The 16,643-nt window shown below is 35.8% G+C and overlaps 1 protein-coding gene across 1 annotated transcript in view; it reads right to left on the bottom strand.

Moving 5' to 3' along the window:
- The window catches only part of pde4dip (phosphodiesterase 4D interacting protein), a 74,975-nt gene extending 58,680 nt beyond the window's left edge, over window positions 1-16,295 (bottom strand). Inside the window, exons 1-3 of the mRNA XM_067384116.1 lie at window positions 16,161-16,295; window positions 12,120-12,172; window positions 8,434-8,501 (exon numbers count right to left, since the gene is read on the bottom strand). Coding sequence (XP_067240217.1) covers window positions 8,434-8,501; window positions 12,120-12,172; window positions 16,161-16,186 — 147 coding nt within the window. The 5' untranslated portion in view covers window positions 16,187-16,295. The remainder of the gene's footprint in view (window positions 1-8,433; window positions 8,502-12,119; window positions 12,173-16,160) is intronic.
- Between the last annotated feature and the right edge of the window lie 348 nt (window positions 16,296-16,643).

The raw sequence follows: 16,643 nt of genomic DNA, 5'->3' as shown, positions 1-16,643 counted from the left end.
CTCTAGGCTAGTTTTTAACTGCACACTCAAATGCTCATGAAGAAGAGCGCTCGTGCGTTCAGCCGAGTCTGAGAATGTATTTGCACCTCAGAATGCTTTTATGATGATGCAATATTAATGTAAACAGCCAACTGCAAACACTTTTGTAATTCACTTCAATCTTTTCAAACTTTATGAATGATTATTTTAAGTGGTATGTGTAAGAAATTGGAAGGAAGCAGAGTATGGCTGTTTCTAAAGCACACAATGCCATCTGCTATAACAAACTGAACTTTGAGAGAAAATCATGATGCATTTGGAAAATATCAGAATCGATCCAGAATCATTTCTCTATTCGCGATGCATCAATATATTGTCCCAGCCCTAGTTTTTACGTATCTAAAATTTCATGGTCGGTAGCCTATACCCCAAAATTGTGCTGTGAAAATTTAAATAGATGTAATAACGTTAACTGAAATAAGTTCTAAAAAATAAAACATGATATTACACAGTGTACATATCTAATTGGACTGGGATTTAAGTAGTTTAAAAAATCTTAATATGATTTATTCTGTCCAAGTTGTATGCTTTATTTAGGAGATGTGAAATCCAATTAAAGTAAGTCAACCCCCGGCATTTCCTGACCAACTAAATGTTTGATTATGGTCTTAAAAAAAAAAAATCAACAAGAATAACAAAAGCACACTGGCGCACGAGAACCGTACAGACTCAATTCAGCTCCATGACTCTGAGTCTTGCTCTTCTTAATTTTACCTTTCTGACAAATTAAATAAACGTTCAGCTGGTTCCTATTAGTGGCGCATTACCGATAATTGGAGTGGTATTTACAAACACCGCTATTCCATCCTCCCAGGCCTATAGTGGCCCACCGTTTCTACAGAACCAGCCAGAACACATAACAGCACTGTGCTTCCACCACACAGTATCATCCCCTGAGTGCTTTAACAAGGGTTTGATGGTTCAATTCTTGTATTTCATAGGCAGTTAGAATATTTTCACAGGGGGTATGAGGCACTCGAGTTAGCTCATTAAAGCAGACGTTAGGTATATTTTCAAAATCGGATTACGGCCTCGCCTGAGAACATGCAGGCCTGTGCGTTTGATGTCAAAACTGGACTGAGATCTCAAAATATGATCTCACGGCCTTTAAGTTTCCCCCAGGAAAGAGTGCCCCCGATGAAATTAGTATTATTACCATTCCAAACTACCACGCCAGAACGCAAGCACGGCGCAGACAGAGAAACTAAAGAACATTTGAGTACTGGCAAGATGTCAGAAAATGTAACTGCATAAACTGCAAAACCTGAGTGGGCCAAGGAAACAGAAGATGGAACGAAGGGGAAAACCACCAAACACTGGAACAAAACAGAGCTGTTTGAAGAACCCAACAGCAAAACATCTGGAGAAGAAACGGATTAAACATTAAAATAAAAAATAAATAAAAAAACAGTCCAATTCTGCTCCATCCAAATCAACAATGAGACCTCTAAATGTGAAGCTGGATGTGGGGCTCTATATATCAACATTAATTAAATAAAAATATTTTTATATTTCTAAGATCTTTTTTTAAAATAACTGGCTCAATAGAAATGATGCATTACACATTTTCTGAACAAAACAATCTTCAAAAAAAAAAAAAAAAAGCCATGAGAATTAATACATGAAATAGACTGTCCACTAGAGCTGCATGATTCAAGACATTTTTGCTTAAAATAGGGATCACAACTCTCCCACAATTCTGAATAAACAACTAAAGGAAATAACATTTAGGTTCTGACAATATGTTAACTGCTACAGTCTATTTAAAGATTAAAATATCGTTTTGAGTGAATGATTCAATGACTCACTCATAAAGACTACACTTGTTTCAATTTGAAATGAATCAGTGTTTTTGAACGAATTTCTTAAATGATTCAATGATAAATACATTTTATTAACAGTCACTTGACGCCACCTACTGCTTCTGTGAAGCATCAAGTTACTTTCAAAAGGCGATTAGCTGTATTTTGATCACTACCAAAGACATCAGTGTTTACATCTACTATAAACTTTTCCCAGTACTTCTGTGATAATTTGAATTACTGTAACATAGAAATAATGATACTATGGTTGAGACTGTTTCATAACTGTACCTGACAATTGCTCTCTCTGGGTCAGCGGCATTGCTGACGCACATCTGAATGTTCGCTGTGATCGTACTTGATTTAATAGACATAGTTGAATCGCTGTTATTTAGGAATAAGATCACGTGAGAGTTTTAATCGAGATTGCGATCTTTTAACGCTCTAATGTCCACACAATCAATTTTTTCCTTGTGGTTGCTGTATACTGTATACATATATCAAGACAGAAGTTAAATTAAAAACAAATGCATAAATGCTTTTCTTTGCTTCAGAGCACTTTTACTATTGTAGAAGAGAAAGTCAGTGGGTCAGAGCGCAGAGTTGTGTGTCACAGCCCTGGCCTAAAGCACTCGCTCCTATTTACACAGTGACTCACTACAATGATATATGAGTAGTGCTGGCATACACAAAAGACAGGTTACATTTAATTAAGAACAGTTTGCTTCATGATTTAAAAGCCTTTTTGAATAGGGAAAAAAGACTCGGCCGATCTTTCTGTCATTCAGGAATCTGACCGCAACTCATTTATCATCTGAGGTCTCATTAAATCTGTAAATTTGAATGTTTCTTCATTTTTTTAATCCAGCTCTGCCATGCAATTTGGCCAGCGACTGTCAAGATTTACAGAGTATAGTATGGTTTGCTGGTTCTTTGACCTCAGTTAATGTCTTTGCTTTATTGTACAATAATTGCGGCATTAGGTCTGCCACTAAGTGCTGAAGCAATTCATAAAAATATGGCTTTTGCCCCTCCCTGCATATTTTGTTTGTAATTGGTCCCATATGGCCTCAAGGAATAATAAAAATACTGAAACGGAGACAGGGATGGCTTACGAATTCAAAATGACTCGCACACACTCATATACCTATAAAGGCACATACACTACAAAGTAATTGAGGGGACTTGTTACCACAATTTAAATAAATGCATGGTTGCAAGTTAAAAAATTCTAATTTATTGTTTTAATTAAACCTTTTAAGTTGCAAACATTATTTTGTAGTGTTCTGTTGACATAATAAATGTTGATCATTACATCAGCTTAATATCTTCTGTAATTTAAAATCTGCTTTAATTGGCTCTTTTTTTAAAAAATTAGGTTGTAGTAACTTAAATAAACTGTCTTGATAACTTCAGAAATTAGGCAGTGGATTTCTAGTTCCCAACATGCTTTGCACAGGACTAGACCGTTGCGTGCCTAGACGTGTGTGTGTGGTGGTGGTGGTGGGTGGGGGGGGTCTTGAGCCCTACCCCTTTGATCGTGAATGTGAAAGTGCAAAATGTAGCTTGTTGGTTGAATGTAAATTCCCTCAAAGTTGTCATAACAAACTGTTGCATTCATTTTTGTTGTTCTTAAGCCAACACATTATTTTTTTAGAGTGTAGATACTGTGACACACACTTCCTCTAAAAAATACACTCACAATACTCAATCTGTAAACATTGTGCATGGAGCTTGAAATAGCAATGATTTCACAGCAGACGGTTTGAAATCTGAAGCCAGAACAAGGCTGCTTCAAACATACAGTGGGATCCCAAAAAAATCTAGTGAAATCTTTTATGTATTTTTCTAATTTAATACAAACTTTTAATCACAAATGATATTTTTAACATAATAATTTCAGTAATTAAATGTTGAATAGGAAAATAAATATAAGTAAATTATACTACGTAAAACCTGAAATATTTCCTATTTATTTTACATCATACCGTTTGCTTTATTTTTTCAACAACTTCAAAAAAAATCAGCTTGTTTCCAGCTTTAAATTAGATTTTGGTTCCTCTATTTTCAATCTGGTCTCAGACTTTTTACTGCAGATCAGGCTTGTCAAAACAGTAAAGTTTCAGTAGCATGTACTAATTTTAACAATTCTCAATATTCAATTCTCAATTTCAATACAAAAAAATGTAATTTATAACAGTAAAAACATTGATTTATATTAGGGCTGCACAACGATTAATCGCGATTAATCATTTGCAAAATAAAAGTCTGTGTTTACGTAATATATGTGTGTGTTCTGTGTATAATAATTAAGTATATATAAGTACCTGTATATATTTAAGAAAAAAATTATATTTATATATAAAATATCTATATTTATATGTAATATAAAATATATATAAATATGTACATTTATTTATACATGTATATATTTCTTAAATGTATACATGTATGTGCATGTATTTATATATACATAATTATTATACACAGAACACACACATATTACGTAAACACAGACTTTTATTTTGCAAATGATTAATCGCGATTAATTGTTGTGCAGCCCTAATTTATATTATCTAAAAAAGAAGTTAATATAAATATTAACTAATTAAATTAATAATAGTGTAACCTTCAAGTATTTCTTAAATAAACAAACATTTCACATTTCTCAATTCTGTGTTGGTGTTTCTCATCAACAGATCAAAGATGCACATGAAGTAAATATTGCTTTATTTTTAAGGCACTTCATTAGCATGTGACTTTATTACATTTTCATATTGTGAAAATTGCTGAAGCTTTATCATCACAGTGCTGAAGTGCATTACAAAACCTTAATAATAATACAAAATCTTAATAATAAGCATAAACACCACAGTATGTTTTGAATTCACTTTTGTGAATACAAAAATCTGAACGGCTGTTTGAGCAGAAAATGCGGTAGCATTAAATATTTTAGAATATTATGAGCTTGGTATTGAACTACCGGTACTTTTAGACACTCCTACTGATAACTCAAAGATCCCCAATTTCTTCCTAGTGGCTACTGTAGTATTTTCCTATACTTCACAATATAACCGAATACACAACATATAGGGGTGATCTGTGAGGATGCAGTGAATAATACAGTAGAAAACCCTCAGTAAAGTAACGTGGTGCATCCAGTCTGTAGACAGACATGGTGCAGATTAGATCCAACACTACATTATCATCATCAACCATGACTGTCTCCATAATTTACTCAGCATGATGGCTCTGTCCCTCTGATGCGGACCACTGATTTACTACAAAGATCTGGCTCGTATTAAGCTGTCTGGCCTCAGTTCTCTCCCTGTATGCTTGATGGTGCTGATCAGTGAGAGTGTGTGGGGGGGGGGGGAAGGAAATGGGGTCAGGGGGTGGATCGAATATACTGTTATTGTGAAACAAACCAGTAGAGGGCAGCGCAAGACACTTTTGGCACTACATGTGTTTTCAACAGCCCAAAATCGAACAAAAAAAAACTCCCACAATCTTAATCTTAAACGTTTCCTCCCGCCTCCTCCTCCCAGGAGGTTCTATATAGCCTTCATATTGGAAATGAAAGCAATTTAGACAGACTGTATCAAGTATCACTCTCATGTCAGAGAATAATAACCCAAAAAACCAGATGAATTTGACTTGAGATGAGAGGGAGACTAAAAAAACCTTTCATATGTACAGATTGGGAGAGAAAGGCCACATGTTAGCGATTATACCCATTCTGACTAAGCAGATATGAACCAGGATTCTATGATATATACAGCATGAAGGGGAATAATACTGATCGATTCCCTAAAAAGCCAAAAATGCTCTTGAATATACAACATGATTCAGTTTAAAATATTTTTCTCCATCATTTTGTGTTTTCCCTCTGCTGGGCTGGTTTCAGTAAGAATCAGCGATTAAACCCTCAGTCATTTTGTCTTTGTGACATGAATCAGGCACGAGGAGCAAAAAAACACGAATGCTTCAAGGCATGTGTTGCTCTTCATGCAGAAAATTTTGACCTATTTTCTATCCAAATGAAACACTAAATGAAGGGAGTGCTGCACAGAGCTCAGAATCTCCAGAGAGACAGAACCGGCTCTCGTTTTCTGAGGCTTTCTGAATTTTGGCGACTCCTTGCTGAAAGGTACACAGAGGGCCAGGCCACAATGATCAGGTCTTGACAGAGCCTGTCAAAAATCTCCACATTGCTGCCAAGTCTTCAAAATAAGGGCAAAATAACAGATTAACAATTGTAATTTGTCCTGAGGTTGTAATAGCGCACAAACCATCTTTTTATATTAATTTAAATTGCCTTTGTGGTCGGTACGAACAACGGGCAACCATATGCTTTCAATTTCTTCGATATAGCAAAAAGGGCTATTTGAAGAACTGTGTTTTGATTTTTTTCCTTACTTTTAACTCTTCTACCTTCCAATCACACCCCACTGAGTTGTTTGACAGTTACAAATGATATTTTGGCAGATTCATATTTCAAGCGAGTTTGGAAACGATCGGCTCGTCCAACTGACAGGAATATAGGCTAGAGGCCGACTGTGTTCAATAGCACCAATGTTTCATCCATAGAGAAAAGATCACTGTTACTCATTTAAATCTCTCACATATACACGAACACAAAAGTACAACACAAAAAAAGATGATTCAAATGCACATGTGACAACATTAGCAAAAATGCCCCATCGAAAAGCAAAAACAATAGGATTAGGTATCGATACAGATAACCTGATTCTATTAGATTTGATTCTGATTCATTTGAGTATTTTTCTGCATGAATGTTCATTTTGCTTATATCTTTCTCTGTTAATATTGTAAATTATACAGTATTTCAGACTGATTCATCAGTTTGAGCCATTCATCACAAGAATCAGACTACACTGCTTGTGGCATATGTTTTTAATTCACTAAAACTAGCCATTTCTTCATAAATCGAAACTACAGTTCACATTATCATGCAGCCACTGACAAAAGGCATAGCATCACCGATATAAAATTTTTGGCCCAATACCGATAATTCTTTATATTTGAAAGCCGATAACCGATATATTAACCGATAAATCTAAATAAAAGTTTAGATCATTTTTGAGAGCCTGATTACAAAAACAAAAGTCTCACCATTAAAAGTGTAATGTTCTCATTATAATATTATGTAGCCTATATGACAGACTTGCGCTGTACATTACTTAACTGTATTTTCCTTTCTGAAGTGATTTCAAATCATATTTCAAGCAATTCAAAACCATAATGGCAGACAGTACACATCTGAAGTGTCTCAGCTGAAATAATCCATTATATTTTGGCTTTAATCGGCCAAATGTTGTTATCGGGCTGATAACGATAACATTTAAAAATGGACATATATCGGCCAATACCGATATGGTGGCCGATATCATGCATAACTAATCAGAGATCTTGAGATGTTAAGAATCGAAGAAACAAAGGATAAATGAAGATTGTGATTAATCAGAACATATATATATATATATATATATATATTAAAATTTACATAAAATATTAAAATGATACATATTTAAATATATTGTATAATATATATGTTATATGAAAATAATACATTACGTAACATTTTTACCCAGCCATGAAAAACACTATGTAGGCCAGTTTCAACTACAACAGTTCTGAGGAGCATTAGATGAGATTTCTCCTCTATAAAGCAGGGAATATGCAGATTTATGATAATTAAACTGCGGATAAATCTGACTAACACCGATCTGAATTAAGTGGGTTAGAATACAATACCCAAGTCAACTTTTAATTTTTGTAAAGCATTTTTGTTATCGAATACTCATATGTGTTATATTCTTATCAGTGGTCTGTCATCTTTTTCTTTTGTGTCCTTATTTAATATTTTTTACACACTACTGAACCTTTCCTAAGAAAAAAAAAAACTGCAGTCTTTCACAGAGGCCTCTCGTAAATGAAGGTAGCAACTTAGGCTGAGGTTATATCACAGCCATAATAGGCTGGCTCCTTTCCCAGAAAGCATTTCGCATGCAGATAGACCACAGCAGTGTGTGTACAAGCAGACATTCCAGATTCTGCTCTGCTCCAGAGTGTATTTTATGGAAATCACATTAAAAAAATACTACAAAAACCATATGAAAGTTTACTCGGCTGTGCGTGTACACACGTAGTTTTTAGGAATCTTGATGGATTCCATTGTGTTTACTGAACAACAGCATGGGTAAATGTGATTAGAGAGGACAACGAGCTGAAAGAACATGTCAATAGTGATGTTGTTCACAATCTGGCATTCCCAGAATGAACTAGGACAGCTTGATGGCGTATTAACATGTCAGAACTGGTAAAAGGAGTGATTAGCTGTGCATCAAGAGGATGGTTCTGATTACTCAGGAAAACAAAGTATAGTATTTACATCTGTGTTTTAAGTAAGCGCTCCATCTAGTTCACTGGATCACCGTATCTGCAGGCAAATGCCAAAGATCAACGTTCTCAGCACAGTGAAAGCCACTCAGAGGCCTGACAAATGTCTTTCACAGGCTTACAGTTGCATGCAAAAGCTAATTTCGGGGAAATGGAAGCAAGCACCTACCTGCTCAAACTCTCTCAGGCTATGTGTCTGCAGAACAGAGCTCTTCTCTGCGTCATCACTGGAGGAATCTGTGAGAATACAACCAACAGTTAGAATCTCTATTAAAAAAATAAATAATAAAAATATATATATATATATATATATATATATATATATATATATATATATATATATATATATATATATCGAATTTGCAGGGTTATTTATATTTGCTTTATTAATAAGATAGTGGTGAATACACTAAACTTTTGTTGGAAAGAGAGAGAAATGGGATGCTGCAGGCCAGACTCAATAAATATAATATAATATAATATAATATAATATAATATAATATAATATAATATAATATAATATAATATAATATAAAATAATATAATATAATATAATATAATATAATATAATATAATATAATATAATATAATATAATATAATATAATGAACTGTGCTGAACCATTACAAAAAAACAAGTTAGCAGAAACATTCCAGCAACAGGGCTAAAATGATGTGTTTTTTCCAAGCATGAGAAGAGGAGAACCCCCACAGGACATAATCACAGAAACACTGGTAAGGCCCAATCTTCTTGCAGTTCTTTAAAACCATAGCATGGCCTCATTAAAGCTTATTAAAGGACTTTTATTTAATATGTGCCAGTGATGTGTACTGGAAGAGAGCCTGGGGGTGTATTGGAGAAGAGTGCATGGCACAGGCCTGTTGCACCACACTTTTACCGTGCCAGAGAAATGTCAAACACTCTCACAGTGAGGTTTAGTCTGAGAGGGAGTTTTCTGGAACTTTTACTTAAACATAATTAAGCCATTAGTTTTATGTTTTTTATTAGCAACTCATAAATATGTCCAGAAATATACTGTATGTGCTTTTATCTGAGGAGAGGAGGAGGGAAAAGATGAGGGAGAGATGATTTAGGGTACGTTTACAAGAGAATGATGTACTAAAATGGAAAAGTTTTTTATTTGCATTACGTACAGATGACAACATTGTCAAAATGATCCCCGTTCACACGGATCTGCAAAAACAACTAAAAAGCTGTATTATGCATGCCAGGCCAGTAGTTGGCGATGTCACTTTGTAAAGAAACACTACATGCCTATCCGGTTGTTAAGTCTGACGTCACGCGGTAGTGCTTCCGGGTCCTAACGCTCTATCTCATACCCCAAGAAAACAACAAATGGTGCTAATATACATACACGATGTGGTGTAATACTACAAAAAATATATAATTACAACCTTTATCTCCATATCAAAATTCCAGATGGCCAGACAATGATTCATCTTTTATAAATCATTAAAATATTAATATCTGTGACGCTATGAGCACGGAGATTGTTGTGTAGACTGTAAGTATTTAAAATGTTTAACTTTTTTAAATGATTGATGTTTAATATGAATAAATAGCGCTCCGTCGATGGCATTCTCAAGTGAAACGAGTCGAGGCTTGGACCCGGAAACGGCGTTCTTTACGTCACGACTTAACAAGCGGATACACTGATCAGGTAATACGCATGACGTCACCGTTTTCACAAATTCACATTTTTTTGTAGTTTACATGGAGACGATAACGGTATAGCTTTAAAAAACTTGCACTTTGAAACCAGTGGCATGCAGTGGTGTTCTGAAATGAGGAGGCACATTTTTTTTTATGAATCAATGTAAATTCATGTGCATTACTCTTAAAGTTGACACATCTTCCTTGTTAAATGAACATTACAGTACATCAAAAATGAAAAAAAAGAAACCAAATACAATTCTATTTTGTAATTTTACATTAACAATGTAATGTTCTATTTATCAAAACCAAGTCAATCTCATCAAGTTAGTGTTTTAAGCATTTCTACATTCACTCCAAAATAATAACTTGCAATAATTTAAACAATATATTTTATTTGTGTATTGCGGTTTTTCTTTTTAATTGTCAACCTAGGATATTTTGGATCGTCAGTCATGCTCCACAGTCACAGACACGAATTGTATTTTTAATTTCACCAAGCTTGATTGCAGTAAAAATCCCCGCAGCCATCAAGCTTTCAGTCCATTTCAAGTTTGATTTTGACGTGACATAAAGCAGTGATATCTAACCTGGTGATCTGTTTACTTACTTTTCAATTAGTCTTCCGATTGACGCCATCATTTGTTCAGTCAAACTGACGCGCGGAAAGCGCACGTCAACGACGGGTGGGATTTATCGCACAAACCAATCATATCCAATCATAACCAATTACATCCAATCATAGCGCGATGGAGACATTGCCTCCTCTCACGTGACTTTCCCCCATTCATTCTCAATTACCCCCCACAAAACCCACCGCACGCCTGGGGTCTGATGATTTTCGGTGCGTTACAAACGGGATATATCGCCCTCCGAAGGGCACTTCGGAGTGAAAATAATCATGGCCGCCATATTGAAGGGTCGTTCCAAACCAAAGTGCTCAAAACTGGCCACTTCAAAGGGCCCTTCGGAATGAAGGATTTTGAAGGGAACAACTGATGGACACTTCGGGCCCCCATGATGCTTTGCACAAGGAAGTTGTTTGACGTCACAGAATGGGTACAGGAGGTTAGGAGTTCGAAAGGTATGTATAATATTTTTTCTGTACTACTGTAATATTTATACGAGTTAGATTTGGTACATTATTATGGTCAAAATGACATTGTATTTCAAAAAAAAAAAAATACTTTACAGCTCATTTATCAGTCCATTCAAATGTTTCAAATACATAGATACAATATAGCCTACATGCGGTAAACCTAAAATAAATAAATAAATAAATAATAACGTTAAACAAAAGGCGCAACTTGCACAATTTATCATCCTTGATTGTCTCGTTAAGATAACGCTGAAGTGCGTTCCAAAAGAACAGTTTTTTTTTACCCCTACACCCTTCATCCCTTCGAAGCTCTCACTCCGGAGGGTAAACCCTCTGAAGGGATTAGGGCATAGGAATGAGCCCTTCCGAATGGAACACAGGGTGAATATGGTTTCCTATGAGAGGAAAGGGAGGCATGACTCCTCTGTGTAACTTTACCTGCGGGTGTCGCTGTTGGGCAGTGTTCCTTAAGAAATACGCGTGACTTGCGCTCTTTTTAATGTCATAATTTGTAATATTTGTGTTGTTTTATGTAATATGGATTAATTTCTCATCCTATTTTTTTTGAGGAGGCACTGCCTCCCTTGCCTACTCGTAGGAAAAGCCCCTGTTTGAAACCCATATTCAAAAGTTTGCGTTTTCAGGCCCCCAAAACGCCATTGTTGTGTAAGCAACCAAAGCGCATAAAAATTTTCTATTTTTAGATTTTAGCCCCTGAATCTTTTTCAAAGAGCGTTGTGCCACTTGATATCCAGAAGGAAGCAACACAACCAAGCAGAAAGACTCAACGGGTTTCAACATTTTTCAAAATGTCACTGCCACAGTGTTTTGCACAATCAGGTCTAAGATTAAATGAGTTGATTTGGCAAAGTTTGTCTAATATTCTATAAAAAAAAAAAAAGTCACAAGAGGCCATGCAGTACAGTGATTTTACTGTGGGTAAGAGGTCTTCTTAGGCAAGTCATGAAGTGGCATGTGTTGTGACATTATTGAAAATAACTGTACATTTGGAAATACTTGCAAAAACTGGTGAGTCTATCCTTTGTTTAAAATGGAAACTCTAAAATTATATAGCCTACTTACCACCCATATCGATCATGCTCTTGGGCCGGGCTGCTTTATGTCCATTATAGTGTCTGAAACATACAATAAAAGATAAACATTCACTGTCTTGTATCAATTTCTTTAGAACATGCAGCATTAGTATTACATACATACAATTTTTGGAACATGAAACAATGTTGGGTTTTTTTTTTTTTTTTTTTAAGGGCTTACCGATATATGATAAGCCACGCAATATCGCGTTCATTATCGAAGGCGATTCATCTGCGATATGAACGCGATATTGTGTGGCTTGTCAGTGAACTACGGCTCTGTCTATTAAATGCCGCTCCATTTGAAAGCAGGTTATGGTGATTTCGCGGTAATCGGGGAACCGGCTTTACTGACGAAATGCGCGTGACAATCGCATACGATATATCGGTCAGCCCTATTTTTTTATTTTTTTTCCTTTGGATCTAGTAATATTTAAACATTCTCAAATGTCAGATAAATATCCATTTCACAAACCTTCAGAGTTTCCACACTAAAGACTCATTCTGTTAACTGACCTGATCATTTTAATGCCTAATTTTGGTCTGAATGCCTGTAACCTGCCATTTACTTCACGTTAGTTAATAGATGACAAATAGTCTAGTCTTTATACCACCTTACACAAAACAACAAATTAAAAAATATCTATTATCAAACAGACATTATGATGTAAAAATAGACTGCAATGTTAGCATCTGTTGGGACAGCGCAGTCAGTTGAACTGCTAATAAACAGGTATTCTTTGGGCACTATGATAATTATAGTGATCTGATTATAATAAGAGGTTATATAATTGTATAATCATAATGCTGACATGAGCTGTGGGACAACATAACTTAGTAGCTTCCCTCTCATTCTGCCCCATATACAGCAAAAGTCTTAGTGCTCATATAGTGCAGTTCCTCTAAACATTAATATTTAACCCCCTAAAACATTCATATTGATTATTGCACACAGGCTCCAAAATGCTGCTCAGATTACAGATCATCAGCACAAATGGACACAAGGACATTTGAGGCAGACTCATCTTTCACATGCACTCAGTGCTTGAGTGCTTGGCTTATTTTCGAATGACATCGATTTTGTAATTGTATATTTTAGGAGTCTTCAACCTTTTTCATGCTAAGGACCCCTTGGTTTTAAGCCAAGCCTCCAGGCTTCAGTGTCAGGCTTCAGAAAACAACTGATTTGGTGCTCAAGAAACATTTCTTATTATCAATGTTACTTAATATTGTTGTGGAAGACGTGATGCAATTTTTTTTTAGGATTCTTTGATGAATATAAAGTTCAAATGAACAGCGTTTATTTGAAATAGACATATTCTGTACATTATAAATGTCTTTATTGTCACTGTTGATCTTTTTAATGTGTCTTTGGTGAATAAAAGTATTCATATCTTTAAAATAAAATCTAACTCAAAACATTTGAACAGTAGTGTACATTTATGGTGCTTATATAGCCATTACAAAGTCATAAACTTGTACATTGCATAGATTTTAAAATTCTATTCTACCACGTATTTTCATTTTATCATAAATTGTCAAACCTGCCTGCAGTCATGTTGTGGACCCACTTCTGAAGACCCCTGGCATATTCCAGCGTATTCAGTATCATACCACACTTGTCATGAGGCAGCTGTTTGTTGCTGCATCAGTAAACAGCTGATTTAAAGTAAGGGACAGTCTAATAGGGTAATCCGGTAAAAATGATGCTCTCATGCTCACATGTCTCAATAATAGCAAACATTTGACTGCACTGCAATTTTTAAATGGCTAATTCACTAAGATGTTAAATGAATTTGGCATATTAACACATGGATGCTTGTCTGAAAGGAACATGCTGTAAATGCAGAATCTTGTAAAATTAGTCTCTCAACCTTTTCAGGTACACTACTGTTAAAAAGTCTGGGGTCCATAAGATTTGTAAATGTTTTTGAAAGAAGTCTCAGCAAGGCTGATCAAATTTGATAGTAAAAACAGTAATATCATCACTTTTTTATTTTAATATATTTTAGTTATTCCTGTGTTGGCAAAGCAAAATTTTCAGAAGCCATTACTCCAGTCTTCAGTGTCATGTGATCCTTCAGAAATCATTGTAATGAATCCATTGTAAAGTGTAGAACACATTCTAAAAAACAGTGTTGAAACTAGTTGTGCTTACTATTTTTGTGGAAACAGTGGCATTTCTTTAGGATTCTTTGATGAATAGAAAGTTCAAAAGAACTGCATTTATTTTAAACAGAAATCTTTTGTTACATCATAAATACCTTTACCTTTACTTAAATTCACTTACGCTGAATAAAAACATTAATTTCTTTCAAAAATGGATGTACCCTACATATCCCCATCAGGCTACAGTGCTGCTTCACCAACACCAAATCAGATTACTTTAAAGGTGCCATCGAATTGAAAATTGAATTTACCTCAGCATAGTTGAATAACAAGAGTTCAGTACATGGAAATGACATACAGTGAGTCTCAAACTCCATTGTTTCCTCCTTCTTATATAAATCTCATTTGTTTAAAAGACCTCTGAAAGAAGGTTGAAAAGAAGTCGAGAGCTCTAGGGGGGCGGAGAGCGCAAGCAATTAAAGGGGCAGCAGCCCTGAAACGGCGCATTTCTAATGATGCCCCAAAATTAAAAAATTATTTTAAAAAATCTATGGGGTATTTTGAGCTGAAACTTCACAGACACATTCAGGGGACACCTTAGACTTATATTACATCTTGTAAAAAAACGTTCGATGGCACCTTTAACCATTTTAAAGGTTTGACAAAGCAAAAGCAAAATCTTACCCCCTGGAATCTGCTTAAGTACCCCCATGGGGTACATATACCCCTGGTTGGGAATCACTCCTCTAATTAAAATAGTAAACTAAAATCTACTTCAAATAATTGTTATTACAATTGGGCACTTGATGTAACAGATTCAATGCAGAATAACCATTGCCTTGGTTTGACAACAAAACATATCCAGAATGAATAAATAAATAAATAAATAAATAAAGTTAGTCTTCATCTCATGATCTTTTCAGTACCACTTCCAAATGATATACACCTAGTCCCTTCCTAAAGGCCCATTAGATGATGACTGTCACACATGAGCTCTTAACACTTATCTAAATGGGTTCAGACAATAATACAGCTTAGATAATAGTGTGATAGATGGGGCCGTTCAATTCCCTCACTTTGATCTGAGAGACAAAGAATATGCCTAATTTACATGATCCGTACCAAACCACTTAAAAGATTTCAGATTCTCCTAAAAGCCAAAGAACATCCATCTCACATCACAGTATTGCCCCACAGAGAGTGATAGACAGAATGGTTCAGCAAGCAAAAGGAACCTAAACAGATGGTCTTCCACACACAGCTGACCGAGGATGTCAACAGCTTCACCATGCCGCCAACGATCCACCCACTAAGGTGTGCATATCGTGGGGGATGGGCCTATGCTAATAAGTTTGTAACGTACCTCTTTGTTTCTCTGAACAGCCACCATTGCAGTCAGATTTTCCATAGAGAAGGAAAAATTACAATTTAGCTTCATCACACAAAAACAAAACATTCCAAGAAGATCCCTGAGTCATGACCACCTGCTCTAGGTCACTCATAATCACGCTGGTGGTCAGCTGAGAAACGAACTCCCCCACACTGACAAATGGTCCGCTCAAACGTGAATGCTGTTTAAACAGAGGTATTGCATAAACAGAGGGGCATAGCTTAGTATTTCCAATCATTCAGAATAGCATAAACATAAATGGCATTGAAAATCTTTCTTTACTTAATTTACTCATGCAAAGTGTACCAATGTAATGATTTCAGCCTTAAGATGAGGCAAACCAGACATTGTACTCCCACGTTTTTCAAATTACCACAAGTTATGCCTGGATTCGAACTCTAACAACAAACAAATCCCAAAGACATGGCGGAACACACAGCAATATAAAAACAAATTCCTCAAAAACAGAAAGCAAGCTGTTTTCTCTCCTGAAGTATGCATTTCCTGCTCTGTTTGAGGTGAATACCTTACCTGCCACGATACAGAAATCCACTCATCTTCCCGACATCCAAACCACACGAAAGTTGAAAAAGAACAGACAGGAACAAACTCAGCTCCTAAAGAGGGGAATAGCCAGGCTCTCTTCTGTGGCTCTGATCTCAATCCAGTGTTTTAGTGAAGAAATCTTCATTTCCAAAGACCAGGCTGGTCAGGAGTCCAACCAAAAACAAGCACAAACACACACACACACACACACACACGCAGAGCAAAGCTGCTATTTTCTCTCTGGACTGCAAGCAAGAGACGGTCATTTGACGTGGCAAGGCCAGACTAGAAGTCAGTGAAACACACATACAGGGTTGCTAAGTGGTAAACAGCACAGAGGTGAGGGTACACACACACAGAGCGCCACTGGCTTGCCCTGAAAGAATGATCTGTTCGTGCATGCTCAAATACAGGTTTCTCTGTGTATGTGTGGGGAGGAGGGTGTGTGTGGTTTCCAACTGGTGTAAA

The sequence above is a fragment of the Chanodichthys erythropterus genome, chromosome 4 (assembly GCF_024489055.1).
Source record: "Chanodichthys erythropterus isolate Z2021 chromosome 4, ASM2448905v1, whole genome shotgun sequence".
Taxonomy (NCBI): domain Eukaryota; kingdom Metazoa; phylum Chordata; class Actinopteri; order Cypriniformes; family Xenocyprididae; genus Chanodichthys; species Chanodichthys erythropterus.
This window is presented reverse-complemented; position numbering and strand designations above follow the sequence as displayed.